We start from the raw sequence: 22,176 nt of genomic DNA on the forward strand, positions 1-22,176 counted from the left end.
TCGATGGGCCAGAGGCTTCAAACTCACCGTAGTATGGTTTTCCCTGATATATGTGTAAAAATGCGGTATGACCAGGAGCTGCAAGGGCCTAGCCCTGTTCAACATCGACCGCCTTTGTACCAGGTGACACGGTGTATATTCAAAATTTGGAGACGCCACCCAGTGGACCGCCGGCACTATCCTTCGTCAGACAGGCCAGTTTTTTTATCAAGAACTAGCTCAAGGTCGGATCATGCAAAGCACCTTGATCACATTCAATCCAGGCGATTAATTCTTCGAAAACTCCCTCGTGAGCGTAAAGTTTTCATCCAGCCGACTCTGATGCCACAACAGGCCCAAAGCGGAGCCCCAAGGGGGTCAAGATTCCGAAATGAGAGATGTCAGGGACACAGATTCGTAAATGAAAACTCAAGCATCAAAAATCTCCGGTGGATCAATAGAGCAGCAGCATCCAGCTAGCATCGCCATGATGTTCCAGTCGAAAGCGACATTCGCCTTCCAGATTCATGCTGCCCGATCTGGCACCTTGGGTGCCCAACAGCCAGCCTGACGCAAAGGACTGCCCTCCATCCCCGCAGACATTGGAGGATTCTTCGGACTTTGGGGGTGAGGGATATTATAACCCGCAAGGGTCTTACGGGTTGGGAACAATTAACTTCCCCATTGTGGTATTATAGGTTTTACGGTACCTGATAGGCTAAAGCACCATTGGTGGAAACTGTATGCTTTCTATTGTTTAGAATGTATGATAGCTCCGCCCTGCTAGGTGAGGTATAAGAGCCAGTGCTGCCCCAGCAGCCTTCATTCTGTACCTGAACTGCGGGGGAAAACATCTAGCTTATTAAAGCCTTCAGTTGGACTACAACCTCGCTTTAGTGGTCATTGATCGTGCATCAATTTAATAAGCTAGTTTTTTTAAGAAGAAAGGATGGAGCTCCAAATCAAGCTGGAGTGTCTGCAACTTAACCCCCACGTGACGAACTCAGCGGCAAGCTTTAAGTACTGGCTGGCGTGCTTTAAAGGGTATCTCGGGACAGCCGAAAACGCACCCACGGGAGAGCAGAAACTGCACGTCCTGCACTCAAGGGTGAGCCCAGAGATTTACACCCTCATCGAGGAAGCGGAAGACTTCGATGCCGCAATAGAGCTGCTAAAAGGACACTATATTCGCCCGGTAAACCAGGTCTACGCCCTGCACCTGCTTGCAACAAACCCCTGGGGAATCGCTGGAGGAATTCTACCGTGCACTCCTGCTGCTGGGAAGAAGCTGCAGCTGCCCGCAGGTTTCGGCGAGCGAACACACGGAACTCTTAGTCCGGGACGCTTTCGTGGCAGGTATGCTATCTTCACAAATCCGCCAGCGTCTGTTAGAAAAGGACACCCTGGGTCTCAGGGAGGCACGGGCCCTTGCAGGTTCCCTGGATGTGGCCTCCAGGAACGCCCACGCTTACGTTCCCAACCGCGCGGCAGCCCCCTGGGCAGCGTGGAACCCCTCCGCGGTCGACCCTGAGACTTCCCCCATTCCCCCACAGGCCTGCGCTGCAAGGCGGCCTGGCAACCCAGAGGGGTCCCGTTGCTACTTTTGCGGGCAGGCCAAGCACCCCCGCCAGCGCTGCCCGGCCTGCGCATCCACCTGCAAGGGATGCGGCAAAAAGGGCCATTTCGTGGGGGTATGCCAGGCCGGTGCGGTTGCCGCGGTCTCCAGCAGCGAATGCGGACCACAACCACAATCTTCTCCACGGGCCCCGTGCGGCCAGCGGTCGCCGCCATCTTCATATTCCAGGGCCACGTGCGGACCCCGGGTGCCGCCATCTTGTTCCGCGGATGCCATATTGGAGGGATGGGCGCTGCCATTTTGTGCACCCCCAGCCAGCACCTTACAGGAGGATCGGTCCTTCCGCCGGCCCCGTCTAGGCCTCCCCACCCACCGACACCCCCCGCAGGCGCTCCCTTCCCAGGTCAACCGTTTTCCCCACCAGCGCTGCCTAGGGGTGCCGAAGCTGCCATGGAGATCGAAGCCATGCTCCCGGAGTCACAGAGCCTCCACCGGAGTCACCACCGAAGCTCCGACGATCACAGAGGACGACCAGGGCCCCCGATCGACTGATTGCTTCATTTTAATTGTAAACTCTAAATATAAACCATCAAATGTACATTTGATGGCTTGTAGCTATCAGAATTGTAAATAGTTACTAAACACTATACGGAGGTATTACGGTACCTCCATAACTAATTATACCACGTTGCCATGTTTTGTAGTTTCAGGCCACCACACCCCCGCCGTACTCTTTTTTAACAGGGGGTGAATGTGGTATTATAGGTATTACGGTGATACCTGATAGGCTAAAGCACCATTGGTGGAAACTGTATGCTTTCTATTGGTTAGAATGTATGATAGCTCCGCCCTACTAGGCGGGGTATAAGAATCAGTGCCGCCCCAGAAGCCTTCATTCTGTACCTGAGCTGCTGGGGAAAACATCTAGCTTATTAAAGCCTTCAGTTGGACTACAACCTCGCTTTAGTGGTCATTGATTGTACATCACCCATGAACCTTAAAGAATACCAGCTATTCTGTTAAGGGGCGGGGGCCTTTAAACAAGGTCTAGTTGTATGATATACAAAGTCGGCCAGTTAGGTACCAGCAAGGCAAATCCAGTAGGGATCTATCGTGTGATGTATATAACAGTTGTTGTAAATAAACTGAGTCTCTTTGAATTATTCGGTGTGGACTCCTTCATGGACTTACAAAAAAATGTTCAGCGATATTTCAAAACTGAAAAATATAATTAGTTAAAAAAATAGAATAAATGTGTTCGGGTAGGAGATGTGATGCAGCTGTAGCATATGGGGACTGGTAGACACCAATATGATCCACAGCAACCACATCTGCAGAAAGGTCTGCAGTTCAAAGAGCTTCAGGCGAGAATTGATGCATCATGAGGGCAGGGAGAGGGGAGGAAATTAGCGGACGGCTTTGTTCATAGAATTTACAGTGCAGAAGGAGGCCATTCGGCCCATCGAGTCTGCACCGGCTCTTGGAAAGAGCACTCTACCCAAGCCCACACCCCCACCCTATCCCCATAACCCAGTAACCCCACCCAACACTAAGGGCAATTTTGGACACTAAGGGCGATTTAGCATGGCCAATCCACCTAACCTGCACATCTTTGGACTGTGGGAGGACACCGGAGCACCCGGAGGAAACCCACACGCACACGGGGAGAACATGCAGACTCCGCACAGACAGTGACCCAAGCCGGGAACCGAACCTGGGACCCTGGAGCTGTGAAGCAATTGTGCTACCCACTATGCTACCGTGCTGCCCATCAAGGTGGAAGTCACACCCTTCGTGTTAAGTATTCCTGATTTGATCTGTGATCAAGGACAGGATGAGACATGTAAAGGAATCTAGAAGGAGAAGCTGCAGCCCTTACCCTTGTCAAACATATATGAGATTCTTGTGTGGATGAGAACAGGGTCTTCAGGGCCACTGAGCAAGCTTACCACAGCATCTTAGTGCAGTGTTTTTCAAACTTTTTTTCCAGTGATCCATTTTTACCAACTGGCCAACCTTCGGGACCCACGCCCCCCCCCCCCCCCCCCATTGCTTTGTCCTGTTGTGGACTCTTCTGGGCAGCTTACACCACCACTGCTTTGTCCTGCTGTGAATTCTCCTGAGCCACTCTCTCCAGCAGCTTAGGTTGTGAGATCCTGGTCTGTTTGTGTCTCTGGACCTCTCTTTCTGACAAAACAATCCATTTAAAATTTTGCAGTCCTGTTGTTTGTTTGCTGCTGACAAAATGGAGGAATCACAATCGTGCCTGATTTGTTCTCTGCCGTCGTTTCAGGCTGGAAGACTAATTGAATTTTAAAAAAAATCTCCTCCTGAGTCATGGTGCTGATGTCAGGAGGAGGCGGTGCTTCTCGTTGGACTCCGGGCATGCGCAATGATGAGCAGGCGCGCATGCGCAGCCCGCCCGCATTTTTAAAGCTGATTGCAGCCATCATTTTTAAAGCTGTTCGCAGACGGCATTTTTAAAAGCCAGCTGCTGCGGCCGTTGCACGTTAATTCTCCGACCCTACCGACACCCGTGGGTCACGACCTCGACTATCTTAGTACAAAGAGCCATTCAAGTAGGAGAGTGAAAAGGAATATAGTAGCAGTAAGGGACAGTATAGTTCTGGGGATATATATATAGTTCTCTGCAGCCAGGAATACGAGTCTTGAAACCTCTTGATTGTCCTGTGCCAGTGTTAAGTCATCTGCTTGGGATTGGCGAGGAACTCCGAGGGGAAGGATCCAGTTGTTATGGAGTGGGAATGGGATGATCCAAATTGGCACCAGAGCTGGGAAAGAAGTTCTGCTAAAAGAATATGAGAATTTGGGAGCTAAATTATTATCCACAAAGGATAATAATCTCAGCTTACTCCCTGACCATGAGCAAACCTGTCCGGCGCGAACTTGCACATACGCAGTCCCACCGGCGCGATTTCCGCGCATGCGCGGTGTCTCCCTTGTCCGCATCGGCCCCGACGCAACATGGCGCAGGAGTACATGGGCCGGCGCGGAAGAAAGGAGGCCGGGAGACAGAGAGGCTGGCCCGCCTCTCCCCCCCCCCACGGGCCGCCACCCGACCCTTCAACGCTGAGTTCCCGCCGGCTCAGAGCAGATGTGGACGGCGCCGGTGGGACTCTGCGTTTCCACGACGGCCACTCGGCCCATCCCGCCAAACATGCCGGCACCAATGGCACGGGGCGGTGTGGCGCAATTCGCACCGGTCACGGGGATTCTCCAGCCTGGCCCCGGGCTGAGCGAATCCCGCCCCCCGTGCTGGAGGTGGGGGTTGGGGATATGTTGCTCCAAGGAAAGTGAAAATTGCTTATTGTCACAAGTAGGCTTCAAATGAAGTTACTGTGAAAAGCCCCTAGTCGCCACATTCCGGCGCCTGTTCGGGGAGGCAGTTACAGGACAGGCAGGTCAGGTATCTCCTGCATATTTACTGCCTCATTCATCTCTTCCTTTACACCAAGAGCACGCAAATAGTATGGATTTGAGAACAGTCACTGAGTATTAGGGTAATGCAAGAAAATGTTCTTATATTCTAACTCCATGCAGAAGTTAAAGGCTTTATCTTACCAAGATGAAAAATGTAAGGTGAGATGATGCTACCGAACCTGGAAGCCATCGAACTCACTCCGACACCCATGTTTCTTACCACAGTTGGGTACAGCTCAGCGGTGTAGATATAAACTATGGCAAAGGCAGTCGTGGTCCCCAACTTTCCAATCATCACCAGAATGGTGGAAATTGCGAAAAGATCTAGAAAATATAGAGGTAACAGTGAATATAGTGGAAGGTGCATCTGTTTACACACACATATCTGTATAATCTTGTCATACATTCAATACACAGGCTGACTTTCCAAATACGTGCTTCAGATGTGAAACCTCAGCAGCTAGGGGAGAATTTGTGATGGTGCTCTCCATGCATTGAGATTAATGGATGAAAATGTATGAGTCCACAATTTTCCACCCAATGAATGTTTCAGATATTTGAGATTCTACACTGAAGGATTGAAAATGCAAGGACCTAATATCAAGAATTAAAATGTTAATTTGAGGCATTAGTGACTGGCAGAAAATACAGGTCATTGGAGACAGGGTGATGGGTAAGAGATCATTGATGTGGGTGAGCATATGAACAACATATGACCAAAGTTACAGAGGGTAGAGGACAGCAGGCTGGCCAGGATAACAGTGCAATAATCAGAGATGGGTGAGGGGACCAATGACAGAAAACTGGTTGTCACTTTTCCTACATTACAACAGTGGCGACATTACAAAAGTACTTGGTTAACTATAAAGCCCTTTGAAGCTTCTGGTGGTTGTGAAAGATGCCATATAAATGCCAGGAAGAGAGGTCCTGTGAGAAAGAGAGAGGAACACAGCCAGAGTGTATGTGCATGTATGTCTTATGCCCATGCAGCCGAGCCTGGTCTCCAGACATCTTGGACCCTCTTGTCACTGGACCAAGGCTTTGCTTTGTCAAACCTGTGTGGTAACTGGTGTGCATGTTAGAATCGTAGAGTACCTACAGTGCTGAAGGAGACCATTGATGCCACTATTGAGGCACCAGAGAATTGCGATTTGGTGTAAAACCGGCGCCCGCCACTATTTTGCCGTCAAAACAAATTCTCCGCCCAATTGCATTTCCCGATTCCGGCATCCCGCCCGTGGACAATGTACAACAGGCACTTTAAACCCTGGAGAAGGTACAAAAGCATTTCCTCAGCTAGATCCTGCAAACCAATTGGCAGAATACTGTGGCCACCTAAAATGGTGTCCAGCAAGGGATGCTGGAAAAAGTAGTCAGGTTTTATGGACAAGCAGGCTGCAGAACAGATCAAACAAAGTTGCAGCAAAAGGCTTTACAGACTTCAAACGATTTCACAGGTTGATGCGAACAATATATGCAAATGGCCATCTCCAGGCCATCCCAGGAACAATAGAACTGCCCTGTCAATCACACTTATCATAGAATTTACAGTGCAGAAGGAGGCCATTCGGCCCATCGAGTCTGCACCAGTTCTTGGAAAGAGCACCCTTCCCAAGGTCAACACCTCCACCCTATCCCCATAACACAGTAACCCCAACCAACACTAAGGGCAATTTTGGACACTAAGGGCAATTTATCATCGCCAATCCACCTAACCTGCACATCTTTGGACTGTGGGAGGAAACCGGAGCACCCGGAGGAAACCCACGCACACACGGGGAGGATGTTCAGACTCCGCACAGACAGTGACCCAAGCCGGAATCGAACCTGGGACCCTGGAGCTGTGAAGCAATTGTGCTATCCACAATGCTACCGTGCTGCCGCACTTGTTTACCAGACACAGCGGCACCTAAGCTCCTTATTTGGAAGGGCCTACATGGCCCCAACACGTGCAGGCATGGCCACTGAGTGCCCACCCCAAAATTGATGTGGCAGCCCCTGATTGGACTTGATCGATCAGGCTGATCGAGCCCTGATCAATTGATTGACAAATGACCCAGAGACCGCCCACCAAAGGGAATGAAATTCAAACAGGTTAAAAAGGTGCTGCACCACCCTAGAATCTCTCTCTGCTGCAGAAATCAGCAACGGTGACGTCCACCAGCCGACGAAGGAGATCATCGACACTACCAACAGAAGGAAGACCAGAGCCAGAAGGGAACCAGATTGACAACCAACTAACAGAGACTACAAGCGCGCAACCACAGATAACAGGCCTGTATCTGCCTAGCACTTGTCGGTCACTGCCAAGTTAAGTTAAGATCTTGGAACGATTGGTGTATAGTGTAAGCTATGATTGGGAGTGTGTGATTGAATAACCATAACCATTGTGTGCGCGTGTGAATAAATATTATTCTGCTTTATAAACGGAGTCTCATAGTCATTTGTCCACCGTACATGGGTTAAGACACATTGTGGTTTAGACAGGCACAACAATACAAACATATGAATTAGGAGCAGGAGGAGGCCACTTGGCCCATGGAGCCTGTTCCACCATTCAATAAGATCAAGGCTGATCTGATTGTAACACCAACCTCACATTCTTGCCTACTCCGATAACTTATCACCCCTTTGTTAATCAGAATCTATCTACCACTCTCTAAAAAATAGTCTAAGATTCTGGTTCCACTGTCTTTTAAGGAAGAGTATTCAGAGAGTTAAGACCCTCTGAGAGAAATAATATCTCTTCACCTCCATCTTAAATGAGTGACATCTTATTTTCAAAAAGTGACCCCTAATTCTAGATTCTCTGACAAGAGGAAACATCCTCTCCACATCCACCCTGTCAGGTCCTTAAAGGTTTTGATCAAGTCACCTCTTATTCTTCTAAACAAGAATGGATACAAATATAACCTCTCCAACCATTCCTCAAAAGACAGCTCATCCATTCCAGGTATTAGTCTCGTAAGCTCTCTCTTAACTGTTTCCAATTCATTTATACCTTTCCTTAAATAAGGAGACCAATACTGTGGGACTCCAGATGTTGTCTTATCAGTGCCCTGTGGAACTGAAGCCTACCCTCCCTACTTTTGTCATCAATTCCCCTCCCAATAAACAATAACATTCCATTAGCTTTCCAAACGACTTGCTGTACCTATATTCTAGCCTTTATGATTCATGCACTAGCACACCCAGATCACTCTGCACCTCAGAGCTCTGCAATCTCTCACCCATTTAGATAATATATATTTTTTATTCATCCTGCCAAAATGGACAATTTCACATTTGCCCACATTGCACTCCATTTGCTAGTTATTTTCCCACTCACTTAACCTATCTACGTCTCTTTGTAGCCTCCTTTTGTCCCCATCACAACTTAATTTCCTACCTATCTTTGTGTCGTCAGTAAGTTTAGCAACCACACCTTGAGTTCCTTCATCCAAGTAATTTGTAAAATGTTGAGGTCCCAGCACTGATCCCTGTGGCACACTACTCGTCACATCCTGCCAACCACAAAAAGACCATCTCTGATTCTTGTTAGTAAGCTAATCTTCAGTCCATGCCAATATGTTACGCCCCAAACCATAAGCATTTTTAGGATAGTTGCACCAACCAAAAGTGTTTTTTCTCAGTCTAACATCCTCAGCTTTGAAGCATTAACCATGCTTGATCAGCTCCTTTAGTTGGGTCACAGCTTCTGCATGATGCGGCGGCACGGTGGCACCGTGGTTAACACTGCTGCCTCACATCACCAGGGACCCAGGTTCACTTCCGGCCTCGGGTGACTGTGTGGAATTTGCACGTTCACCTCGGTTTTGCATGGGTTTCCTCCGGGTGCTCCGGTTTCCTCCCACGGTCCAAAGATGTGCAGGTTAGGTGGATTGGTCATGATAAAGTGCCCCTTAGTGTACAAAAAAGCACAGGTTATGTGGGGTTATTGGGTTATGCTGATAGGATGGGAGAGTGGGCCTAGGTAGGGTGCTCTTTCAGAGTGTCTGTGCAGTCTCAATGGGCCTAATGGCCTCCGTCTGCACTGTAGGAATTCGATGCATCCTTGGCACATGGTTCCTGAAACGAGTGCTCTGCTCAGAGCTTCAACATGGCAAGCAAGCCTGAGAAGGGTAGGGGAAAAACTTTAACGAAACCCTCCAAGCCGCTTTGAAAAAATTCAACATCCTACCAACACCAGGGAATCCCTTGCCAAAGATCACCCAAAGTGGTCCGAGCAGGAGCTCATTGTCAAGAGTGTTATGTTCTGGTGCTTGGCCGGTAGGAATTATGCCCAGTAGAACATCTAGTTCTTGACTAGTTAAAGTATTTTATTATAAAATAAATGCGTGGTAAAGATAACTATAAGATATATAATACAAGCTACGAATACTGATAAATTATTCTGGAGCTACTGCAAGTATGACTATCCACTAACATGACTAACTCCCAACTCCTCGAGGTACAAAGTCACATGATAGATTTGCACTGCTGCCTGCTGGTCGGAGGTCTTTTACTTCATTATACACATGATTGCTTATGCATATCATCACAAAGAGCAAGTTGAAGTCAAGCGTCGACAGAGAAAGGAGCAGATGGCAACCCTGACACCCCACCCACCTGTTCTTCCAACCTCTGTCTGCCACATCTGTGACAGAGACTGCAGATCGTGCATTGGACTCCCCAGTCACCTCAGAACTCATTTTTAGAGTGGAATCAAGTCACCCTCGGCGCCATGGGACTGCCCAAGAAGAAGATATAAATGTAAGTCTCCCTTTTTTCTTCTGTATGTCCCAAATGTGAATGGTGCATCTCGGAGGGAAACTTGCAGGTGGTGATGTTCCCAAGTTTCTTCTCGGAAGTCACAGGTTTGTAAGGAAGCCTTGTTAAGTGACAACTTATAGATGGCAAATAATGCTTCTGCCCTGTGCTGCTGGTGGAGGAAGTAAACGTTTAAGGTGATAAATATGTGCCAGTCAAACATGTTGCCAAGTCTTGATGTCGTTAAGCTTCATGAATTGGAACTGCACTTATGCAGGCGACGGGGAGTACTCATTACCATCCTGACTGTGGGCGGCACAGTAGCACAGTGGTTAGCACTGTTGCTTCACAGCTCCAGGGTCCCAGGTTCGATTCTCGGCTTGGGTCACTGTGCACAGTCTGCAGGTTCGCCTGTGTCTGTGTGGGTTTCTCCGGGTGCTTCGGTTTCTTCCCACAAGTCCCCAAAAACGTGCTGTCAGGTCATTTGGACATTCTGAATTCTCCCTCTGTGTACCCGGACAGGTGCCGGAATGTGGAGATGAGAGGATTTTCACAGTAACTTCATTGCAGTGTTAATGTAAGCCTACTTGTGACAACAAAGATTATTATTATTATTGTGCCATGTTGATAGTGGAATTGCTTTTGGGAGTCAGAATTCTCAGTCTTTGACCTGCTCTTGCAGCCTCAGCATTCATGTATCTTGTCCAGTTAAGTTTTTGTTCAGTGGAAATATCCTTGCAAATGTTTGCTCCTCAAGTACAACAGCTTCAAAAAGGGAAAGAATATGTTGTGTCAAAAGTACCTGTGACGGGATTCTCTGTTTCTGACACTAAGTGTTTACACCGACAGAGTATTTGTGGACTTTCAGGACAGCAAAACTGGTGCCGCACCTGGACCCATTCAGCTGCTGTTAAGGGGCTAGCACCGGCACCAAGTGGAACACAATCAATTCTAATCAGAAACGGTGCTGGATTCACCGGTTTGACTCTCAGGAGGCTGACAAGCTGCAGCTGCATATATACACTTCACTCCCCACACACACCATCCCAGCCAACAAGATGGCAGTGAGGAGAGCAGCCCCAAGGTTCGTGGAGGCAGAGCTTTAGACCTTCATGGAAGCCATGGAGGAGAGGAGGCTGAGCCTGCACCCCGGTCTGGGAAGGAGGCTGCCATCCTCCGCCGTTTGCCGAGCACAGACGCAGAGGGTAGAGATGGTCAGTGCCATGGGAAACGTCATCTGGACCTGCCAGTATTGCCGCAAAAACTGTATGATCTCCTCAGGTCGGCCAGGGTGAGTAGGCAGCACTGTGCCCTTGGCTCCAGCCTCCGTACCACACACCCGTAACCCTATCCCCCCCACCCGGAGGGTGACAGAACCCCACCCTGCCAGCAGCCGTACTGCCCGCCATGGCCGGGTGCCCTGGTCACTGAGGCCACCAGCTACCTATCCCCTGGGCTGCATGTGTTGGGCTGTCTAACACTGTCCTTTTCCGTTTAACCCTCCAGCCCAGGAGAAGGCCACGCACAACCGCCGGGAGCGGGAGAAGACAGGAGGGGGACCGCTGGACTTACAGTCCCTCACTGTGGCAAAGCAGAGGGCCCTGGAGGTGGTCGCCAATCCAGAAGAGAGGGAGGTTGCTGAGGTAGAGTTCAGCTGCGGGCGAGGAAGTGAGATCCTGCTGAGTTGCGATTCCCCGTGACACGTCCCCCCCCCCCCTCCAACACCACTCCCACACCACCCTCACACCCACACCACATCACACCCACCTTCACAGCACCCTCACCCACACCCTTACACCCACACCACCCTCACCTCACCACCCTCCACCGCACCCACTCACCCATCCGCATCACCCCGCCCCCGGCCCGCGGTGCAATCATGCGCCTTGTCTTGTGTCTTGCAGAATCTGCTGGTGATGGGGCGGGTGCATCAGGCATCCCCCGGCCCCAGCCTGTGCCATAGTCCCTGTGAGCGGAGTAGCGATGAGAGCAGCTCAGACACCAGCCCTCTGCCCGAGACTCAGGACACCCTAGAGTTCGAATCGGAGGATTGCAGAGATTTTCCGTCACAGCTGTCTCCAACACCCTCCAACATCCCAGAGACACTCACCTCGGTTGGGAACTTTAGTGAAGAGGCTCCTGGGACACAATCTGGTGCGCACCACACAGCTGCTCCGGGACAGCAGGTGGAGGTAGGAACACTCGAGGGGGAGGACGTTCGGAGGGCAGACCGATCCCAGGGACCAGCTGCTGTCAAGATGGGTTTCTTGAACAGAGTCCAATCAATCGTGGAGGTACAGTTGCAGAGCCAAGGACTACATGAGGGGTCATCGGAAAGCCTCCAGTACATGCAGGTGCAGTTGGAGGAGTCCAACTCCATACACAGCAGGATGTGGTGTGAACAATGCGTGCCACCCAAGCCAACACTGCACTTCTGCCGTCCGCGTTGGAGGCATTGGGGGCAACGGTTTCGGCTATGGATCAGCATGTCCAAGGCCTGGGGCATTCTGTGCGGGCGCTGGCCGAGGCCCAGCACAGGGTTGATGTTTCACAGGCAGCCATATGCCAGAGCCACCTGGATATCGCAGCGGTGCTCCTGAGCGTGGCCCAGTCACAGCAGGGCATGGCTAGGAACGCCAGCGGCATTGCCCAGGCACTGGCTGACATGGCGCAGACACAGACGGAGCTGATCCCATCCCAGAGGGAGATGGCACAGTCACTGGCTGATGTAACACAAACCCAGAAGGTGGTGGCACAGTCAATGAGTGATGTGGCACAGTCCCAGACGGAGATGGTCCACTCCCTATGCTCCAAGGCCCCAAGCGTGTGGACTCTGGTCAAAACCAGAGTAGGCCGGCAGGACTGGAAGTGCAAGTAGCAGGAGAGCCTCAGGGGATAGTTCTCCTCACACACCCTTCCCATGGCATCGGGCAGAATTAGGCCACTCAGCCCATCGAGTCTGCTCCGCCATTCAATCATGGCTGATATTTTTCTCATTCCTTTTCTCCTGCCTTCTCCCCATAACCCCTGATCCCCTTTTTAATCAAGAACCTATCTATCTCTGTCTTAAAGACACTCAGTGATTTGACCTCCACAGCCTTCTGCGGCAATGAGTTCCATAGATTCACCATCCGCTAGCTGAAGAAATTCCTCCTCATCTCTGTTTTGAAGGAGCATCCGTTTAGTCTGAGCTTGTGTCTTCTGGTTCTACTTCTTCCGAGTATAGACACAGAGTCCTCAACAATTCCTCATACAACAAGCTCTTCATCCCAGGGATCATTCTTGTGAACCTCCTCTGGACCCTTTCCACGGCCAGCACACCCTTCCTTAGATACGGGGCCCAAAACTGCTCACAATACTCCAAATGAGGACTGACAGAGCCTTATATAACCTCAGAAGTACATCCCTGGTCTTGTATTCTAGCCCTCTCGACATGAATGCTAACATTGCATTTGCCTTCCTAATTGCCGACTCAACGTGCACGTTAACCTTAAGAGAATCTTGAACAAGGACTCCCAAGTCCCTTTGTGCTTCTGATTTTCTGAGCATTTCCCCATTTAGAAAATATTCTATGCCTCCATTCCTCCTTCCAACCTCACACTTTTCCACATTGTATTCCATCTACCACTTTTTTGCCCACTCTCTTAGCCTGTCCAAGTCCTTCTTCAGCCCCCATATTCCTCAATACTGCCTGTCCCTCTACAAATCTTTGTATCATCTGCAAACTTAGCAACAGTGCCTTCAGTTCCTTCTTCCAGACCATTAATGTATGTTGTGAAAAGTTGTGGTCCCAGCACAGCCCCTGAGGCACATCACTGGTCACCGGCTGCCATCCTGAAAGAGACCCCTTTATCCCCACTCTCTGCCTTCTGCCAGTCAGCCAATTCTCTATCCACGCCAGGATCTTACCCTTAACATCATGGGCTCTTAACTTATTTAACAGTCTCCTATGCGGCACCGTGTCAAGGGCCTACGGAAATCGAAATAATTCACAATCCACTGGTTCTCCTTTGTCTAACTTCCTTATTACTTCCGCAAAAAACTCTAACAGATTTGTGAGACATGACCTCCCCTTGCCAAAGCCGTGCTGACTCGGTCCTATTTTATCATGCACTTCCAAATACCCCGCTATCGCGTCTTTAATAATAGACTCAGAATTCTTACCAATGACCGAAGTCAGGCTAACCGGCCTATAATTTCAAGTCTTCAGCCTCCCTCCCTTCTTAAATAGCGATGTTAAATTAGCCACTTTCCAGTCCTCTGGGACCCTCTCTGCCTCCAGTGATTCCTGAAAGATCACCACCAATGCCTTCACAATCTCCTCAGCTATCTGTTTTTGAACCCTGGGATATAGTCCATCTGGTCCAGGCGACTTATCCACCATCAGACCTTTCAGTTTCCCCAGAACCTTCTCCTTAGTGATAGCCACGCCACTCAACTCTGCCCCCTGATTCTCCTGGAGCTCTGGCAACCCACTGGTGTCTTCCACGTGAAGACTGATGCAAAGTAACTATTCAGTTCATCTGCCATTAATTTTTTTCCTATTATTACTTCTTCTGCCAAATTTTGCAGTGGTCCAATGTCTATTTTTGCCTCTGTCGTACCTTTTATATATTGAAAAAAACTCTTTTGTCTTCTTTTATATTACTAGCTAGCTTGCACTCATATTTCATCTTCTCCCGCCCTTATTGCTTTTTAAATTGGGAGCAGTGACCACACACTTACCAACTTTTACAGATGCACCATAGAAAGCATCCCAACAGATTGCATCACAGCCTGGTATGGCAACGGATCGGCCGAAGACCGCAAGAAACTTCAGAGAGTCGTGAACACAGCCCAGTCCATGACACAAACCTGCCTCCCACCCATTGACTCCATCTACACCTCCTGCTGCCTGGGGAAAGCGGGCAGCATAATCAAAGACCTCTCCCATCGGCTTACTCACTCTTCCAACCTCTTTCATTCGGCAGGAGATACAAACGTTTGAGAACACGCACAAACAGATTCAAAAACAGCTTCTTCCCACTGTTGCCAGACTTCTAAACGACCATCTTATGGACTGACCTGATTAATACTACACTCCCGTATGCTTCATCCGATGCCGGTGTCTCTGTATTTACATTGTGTACCTTGTGTTGCCCTATTATGTATTTTATTTTTTATTTTATTTTCATGTACTAAATGATCTGTTTGAGCTGCTCGCAGAAAAATACTTTTCACTGTACCTCAGTACACGTGACAATAAACAAAACAAAATAGTTGTCCTTTGCTCGCTTTTTAAGGCTTCCCACTAAACCTCGCTACTTTGTATGCTTTTTCTTTTATGCAGTCCTTGACTTCCGTCGTCAGCCGTGGTGCTTTATCCTCCCCTTAGCATGTTTCCTCCTCCTTGGGATGAACTTCCTTTGTGCCTCCCGAATAACCCCTGAAAACCCCTGCCATTGCTGTTCCACTGTCTTCCCTGCTGCGCTCCCTTTCCAATCAACTCTGATCAGCTCCTCCCTCATGCCTTTGTAGTTACCCCTATTTAATTGTAATTCCGTTACATCTGATTCCAGCTTCTCCCTCCCAAACTGCAGTTAGATTCTATCATATTGCGGTCGCTGCTCACTAAGTTCACCTTAAGTTCCCCAATCAAGTCTGCCTCATTGCACATCACCAAATCCAGAATTGCCTGTTCCCTTGTAAGCTCTGTCACAAGCCGGTCCAAAAAAACATCTCTTAGACATGCCACAAATTCCTTTTCTTGGGATCCACTACTCGGACTTCCCCCCTCCAGCCCCTGGTACATCTGGTGGGACGTGGGTGGAACAGGGCGGCATCATACCACCTGGGATACCCGGGCAGTAGCTGGGCCCATTGAGGCCTGGTCGCCCCAGAAGATTCCCGCCAATGGGGACCCAGGTCATAGCTCGGGAATCACATTAGGTCGCCTCCACTCCTGCTGTACCATCTGTGGAATGACTTAGATGTAGTGTTAGGGCCCGTAAGACCAGAAATTTAGACAACAGTTAATTTGGCACGGGTGCAGGGCAGTTCAGTTATAGGGCTAGGGCATAAACCTGTAAATATTTGTTCACATTAAACATCTGTTAACACTGTTACAACCTGCCTCGGTGCTCTGTCAGATGGGTGTGAGAGCTGGGCTGGCTGGGGGGGTGGGGCGGCGGGGACGAGAAGGGAGCAGGGGAGTGGGCAGATGTTGTGTGTGGCCCAGGCTCCCCCCCTATCCCTGACCGTCTCCACCACCATCACCCCAGGGAATCGATGGGGCCGTGTGATGGAATGGCCAGCTCCCACTCAGGGAGCACCCAGGTGGAAAGTGCTGCCGTGGGCAGGAGTGAGACGTTGGCATATGATGTGGAGCACTCGAGCTCATCGCCGAGCTGGTTGTCATCATCCTCCATCCCATAGACCGGACCCTCTGTTGCTGCCAACCCAGTGCCTACACCCTGTACTGTGGCAGGTATGTATCACGGAGGGGGTTGCAGGCAGTGGGGTGGCTGGGTATCAGCATCGATCTGTGGCATCCAGATAGGTATCATCAGCCACAACTGCATCGGATGCCCCCTTGTCACCCAGGAGCCAGCACCCCAGCTAGGGGGGTGTCTCAAACATGTCAGGAATCATCTGGTGGATGAAGGTGTCGTGCACACTGCCTGGATATCAGGAGCAGAGGTGAATGATGCGCAGCTGATGGTCACATATCAGCTGCACGTTCATCGAGTGGAACCCCTTTCGGTTGGTGTAGAGCGGCCTGTCATCTGCAGGTGCTTGTAGGGGGATACGCATCCCTTCGATCACCCCTTGGACCGGGGCATCCTATCGATGGTGGCGTACCCCGCTGGCCGGGCTGGTGGGCTCATTACACATTGAAATGGATGTATTGAGCGGCTTGGGCATACAGGGCCTCAATGACGGCATGGATGCACCTATGCATGAGGTCTGTGAGATCCCGGACAAGCCCCCTTTTGGTGCCTGGAAGGTCCCCATGCGTAAAGGTCCAGGGCGACCGTCATCTTGACGGCCACCGGGGCGGGTGTCTTCCCCCATACCCCACGGTGCCAGGTGTGCCATCATCTGGCAGATATGTTGCACTGTCCCTCTCTACTCAGTCGGAGTCCTCGGCAGGTCCTCAAACGTCAGGAGGTGCCAGTACACACGAGGCCTCATGCGGCGCCTCCTTGGCACCTCTTCCTCCTTGGCCTGTTTGGCGGCTGGCTCTCCATCCTGGGTGGCTGCCTACTGTTCCTCTGCTGCACGCTCTGCTGCTGCAGCTTCCTCCTCCTTGAGTAGCGCCCACTCGCACAGCCTCAGGTAATCCCCAGGGCTGCAGCGACTAGCAGGAAGTCCACTGGTTGAATTCCAATATCAATTATCTGCAGGGGGTGAAAGGCCAACATGTCAGCATGATCATATTTGGCAGGAAGGATCAAGGAAAACCCAAAAGCTTTCTATAGGTATGTCAGGAATAAGCGAATGACTAGGGAAAGAGTAGGACCAGTCAAGGACAGGGATGGGAAATTGTGTGTGGAGTCTGAAGAGATAGGCGAGATACTAAATGAATATTTTTCGTCAGTATTCACTCAGGAAAAAGATAATGTTGTGGAGGAGAATGCTGAGCCCCAGGCTAATAGAATAGATGGCATTGAGGTACGTAGGGAAGAGGTGTTGGCAATTCTGGACAGGCTGAAAATACATAAGTCCCCGGGACCTGATGGGATTTATCCTAGGATTCTATGGGAGGCCAGGGAAGAGATTGCTGGACCTTTGGCTTTGATTTTTATGTCATCATTGGCTACAGGAATAGTGCCAGAGGACTGGAGGACAGCAAATGTGGTCCCTTTGTTCAAAAAGGGGAGCAGAGACAACCCCGGCAACTATAGGCCGGTGAGCCTCACGTCTGTAGTGGGTAAAGTCTTGGAGGGGATTATAAGGGACAAGATTTATAATCATCTAGATAGGAATAATATGATCAGGGATAGTCAGCATGGCTTTGTGAAGGGTAGGTCATGCCTCACAAACCTTATTGAGTTCTTTGAGAAGGTGACTGAACAGGTAGACGAGGGTAGAGCAGTTGATGTGGTGTCTCTGGATTTCAGCAAAGCGTTTGATAAGGTTCCCCACGGTAGGCTATTGCAAAAAATACGGAGGCTGGGGATTGAGGGTGATTTAGAGATGTGGATCAGAAATTGGCTAGCTGAAAGAAGACAGAGGGTGGTGGTTGATGGGAAATGTTCAGAATGGAGTACAGTCACAAGTGGAGTAACACAAGGATCTGTTCTGGGGCCGTTGCTGTTTGTCATTTTTATCAATGACCTAGAGGAAGGCGCAGAAGGGTGGGTGAGTAAATTTGCAGACGATACTAAAGTCGGTGGTGTTGTCGATAGTGTGGAAGGATGTAGCAGGTTACAGAGGGATATAGATAAGCTGCAGAGCTGGGCTGAGAGGTGGCAAATGGAGTTTAATGTAGAGAAGTGTGAGGTAATTCACTTTGGAAGGAATAACAGGAATGCGGAATATTTGGCTAATGGTAAAGTTCTTGAAAGTGTGGCTGAGCAGAGGGATCTAGGTGTCCATGTACATAGATCCCTGAAAGTTGCCACCCAGGTTGATAGGGTTGTGAAGAAGGCCTATGGAGTGTTGGCCTTTATTGGTAGAGGGATTGAGTTCCGGAGTCGGGAGGTCATGTTGCAGCTGTACAGAACTCTGGTCCGGCCGCATTTGGAGTATTGCGTACAGTTCTGGTCACCGCATTATAGGAAGGACGTGGAGGCTTTGGAGCGGGTGCAGAGGAGATTTACCAGGATGTTGCCTGGTATGGAGGGAAAATCTTATGAGGAAAGGCTGACGGACTTGAGGTTGTTTTCGTTGGAGAGAAGAAGGTTAAGAGGAGACTTAATAGAGGCATACAAAATGATCAGGGGGTTGGATAGGGTGGACAGTGAGAGCCTTCTCCCGCGGATGGATATGGCTGGCACGAGGGGACATAACTTTAAACTGAGGGGTAATAGATATAGGACAGAGGTCAGAGGTAGGTTCTTTACGCAAAGAGTAGTGAGGCCGTGGAATGCCCAACCTGCTACAGTAGTGAACTCGCCAACATTGAGGGCATTTAAAAGTTTATTGGATAAACATATGGATGATAATGGCATAGTGTAGGTTAGATGGCTTTTGTTTCGGTGCAACATCGTGGGCCGAAGGGCCTGTACTGCGCTGTATTGTTCTATATGTTCTATGATGAGCAACTCCCGTGCCCATCCAGGTCCACAGAGCTACATGGTGGCCCCTGTTGGCACTGCGGACTCTGCCCCCGCATGCCCCCTCCCCCATCCATGCAGCCCTGGACCCATCGACCGACACCGTCGGGGCATCTGACCCTGGCCTTTGTCCCTGATGCCAGGGGTACCGTCTTGTCTGGCAGATGATTCGCGGCCACCGCCCGGCGCCCCATAGGGCTACTGTGGCCGTTGTCCTGGGTGGGCAGCTGGAGGGTGGCAGCTGGGTTGATACAAAGCTACAAAGAACAAGACAGCACAGGAACAGGCCCTTTGGCCCTCCAAGCCTGCGTCGACCGTGGTACCTGCCTAAACTAAAGCCCTATGCACTTACGGAGTCCGTGTCCTTCCATTCCCACCCGATTCAAATATTTTTCTAGGTGCCCCTTAAATGCTGCTATCGTACCTGCTCCCACCACCTACCCAGGTAGCACATTCCATGTATTTACCACCCTCTGTGGACAAAAACTTGCCTCGCACATCTGTTCTAAACTTTTCCCCATGCACTTTAAACCTATGTCCCCTTGACTTTCCTATCCTCGGAAAGAGCATTTGACGATCCACTCTGTCCATGCCACTCATAATCTTGTAGACCTCTATCAGGTTGCCTCTCAACCTCTTTCCAGTGAGAACAGACTGTGTTTATCGAACCTCTTTTAATAGCTAATGCCCTCTTTTGTGAGGGCCATGAAGAATCCAGCACAAGTTTTAAGGATACAAAGTAATAACATTTATTTACAATAACATATATATATAACAGCAGCAGCAACTTCCCTTGCTGCACACTCCTCCCTGCTGGTTCCAAACTGGCCAGCTTTATTTATACTTGGAGCTTACTAATGGTTTCTGCGCCCCCCTCATTGGGGAAGCTCATACTCCCACAGGATTGTGGGATTGTCATTAGTCCTCAGCCAATGGTAAGCAGGCAGGTTATAACACCGTCCATACCAGGCAACATGCTAATAGAACAAAGAATAAAAAACAAAGAAAATTACAGCACAGGAACAGGCCCTTCGGCCCTCCCAGCCTGCGCCGATCCAGATCCTTTATCTAAACCGGTCTTCTATTTTCCAAGGATCGACTTCCCTCTGTTCCGCGCCCATTCAGGTATCTGTCTAGATGCATCTTAAATGATGCTATCGTGCCTGCCTCTACCACCTCCACTGGCAAAGCGTTCCAGGCACCCACCACCCTCTGCGTAAAAACCTTTCCACGCACATCTCCCTTAAACTTTCCCCCTCTCACCTTGAAATCGTGACCCCTTGTAATTGACACCCCCACTCTTGGAAAAAGCTTGTTGCGATCCACCCTGTCCATACCTCTCATAATTTTGTCGACCTCAATCAGGTCCCCCCTCAACGTCCGTCTTTCCAACGAAAACAATCCTAATCTACCCAACCTTTCTTCATAGCTAGCACCCTCCATACCAGGCAACATCCTGGTGAACCTCCTCTGCACCCTCTCTAAAGCATCCACATCCTTCTGGTAATGTGGCGACCAGAACTGCACGCAGTATTCCAAATGTGGCCTAACCAAAGTCCTATACAACGGTAACATGACCTGCCGACTCTTGTACTCGTCCGATGAAGACAAGACAAGTACCAGACTCCTAAACGACCCTCTTATGGACTGACCTGATTAACACTACATCCCTGTATGCTTTAACCAATGCCGGTGTTTATGTAGTTATATTGTGTACCTTGCGTTGCCCTATTATGTATTTTCTTTTCTTTTCATGTACTTGATGATCTGATCGCAGAAAAATACTTCTCACTGTACCTCGGTACACGTGACAATAACAAAAAATCTAAAATCCAAATTTCTGCGGTATCTCCCAGTATCTTACATGGGGAGGGTGGTGTGTGTGTGTGTGGTGGGGGTGGGGGGTGGGGGGGTTGTGGGTGACAGGAGGGAGCAGCTCCAGTGTTGGACCTTTTAGAGTTTTGCACCCATGTATAATTTTGTATTACAGGAGGTGAAAAGGTGGTTGAACATTTCAGCTCTTCGGCCAGTGCGGATGTTAAGTAAGGTATGAGGAATACAAGACTGGCTCAGGAACCATCAATTTTCCCTCCCTCACTGTTCTCTTCTCAGCATCCCATCCTTACCACACAACTAATATCAGTGAAGTTGTGATCAGCTTTCACAGTTTGTCAGGAGTGTACCAGAATTCTAAGGTTTCTGAAAGGCTACACTACTTGTACGTTTCAATTGATCATTAAATGCTGCTTAAAATCATTTAACCATAGATAAGTAATGATAATTTGTAACTGCATTGTAAAAACGTACTTGAAGGTATGAGCTGAATGAAGAACAGGACAACTCCACCAAGAAGAAGTGAGCCTGAAAGGCTGAACCTTCGGGAAAACCTTCGGAGAAAAAGCCAAGCTGCTGTGTAGGCCGGAACTTCAGTGGCAGCAGAGAAGAAACAGTTCAAGTAGTCATCACCATGGAGATTGGGTGTGTTCAAAGACAGACCAAAGTATTCAGCTGTTAGAATCATCCTGCAACAAAGAGGGAAAAATCATCTTGTGGAACTATTTTTAAAACATTCCTCTTCCAACCCATTTTGATTTTCTTTCCTGCTGATTTGTGTTTCCTATTCTACCTATCATTTCACACCAAGGGGGAGGTATCTGACCTGCTCTCCACTCATGTTAAATATTAGAAATTGAACAGGAACACTCCCTGCAGACAACTAATCTTCAAAAGGTGCCCCATCTCCATTGGGAAACAGCAGCATCTTTATTGGAATATGTTTGGAAAATCAAATACTGTACACACTACCTGCCAAATTGGAACTTTCTCTTGGCCCATGGAGTAGTATAGTTTATCAGTTCCCAACCATCCATCCAGTAAGTTCCCTTCTTCCTACAGTCAGTTGATGTGTGGGAGTATATAAATAATATATACATACTACTTTTACTTAAGTCTATTGAAGCATTTCCATTGTTTCAGACTCCTATCTAATTTGATTATGGCCTAACCCTTTTATTTGGATGCCCAAGCCTGAATGCTGAATTGGATTGGATTGGATTTGTTTATTTTCAGGTGTACTGAGGTACAATGAAAAGTATTTTTCTGCGAGCAGCTCAACAGATCATCAAGTACATGAAAAGAAGAGGAAATAAAATAAAATACATAATAGGGTAA

General features: G+C 49.2%; 1 protein-coding gene across 1 annotated transcript in view; it reads right to left on the reverse strand.

Moving 5' to 3' along the window:
• LOC140427050 (organic cation/carnitine transporter 2-like) overlaps positions 1 to 22,176 on the reverse strand; it is a 196,339-nt gene that overhangs the window by 31,191 nt on the left and 142,972 nt on the right. The window contains exons 7-8 of the mRNA XM_072512495.1: positions 21,313 to 21,527; positions 5,138 to 5,320 (exon numbers count right to left, since the gene is read on the reverse strand). Coding sequence (XP_072368596.1) covers positions 5,138 to 5,320; positions 21,313 to 21,527 — 398 coding nt within the window. The remainder of the gene's footprint in view (positions 1 to 5,137; positions 5,321 to 21,312; positions 21,528 to 22,176) is intronic.

Source organism: Scyliorhinus torazame, chromosome 7 (genome assembly GCF_047496885.1).
Source record: "Scyliorhinus torazame isolate Kashiwa2021f chromosome 7, sScyTor2.1, whole genome shotgun sequence".
Lineage (NCBI taxonomy): Eukaryota > Metazoa > Chordata > Chondrichthyes > Carcharhiniformes > Scyliorhinidae > Scyliorhinus > Scyliorhinus torazame.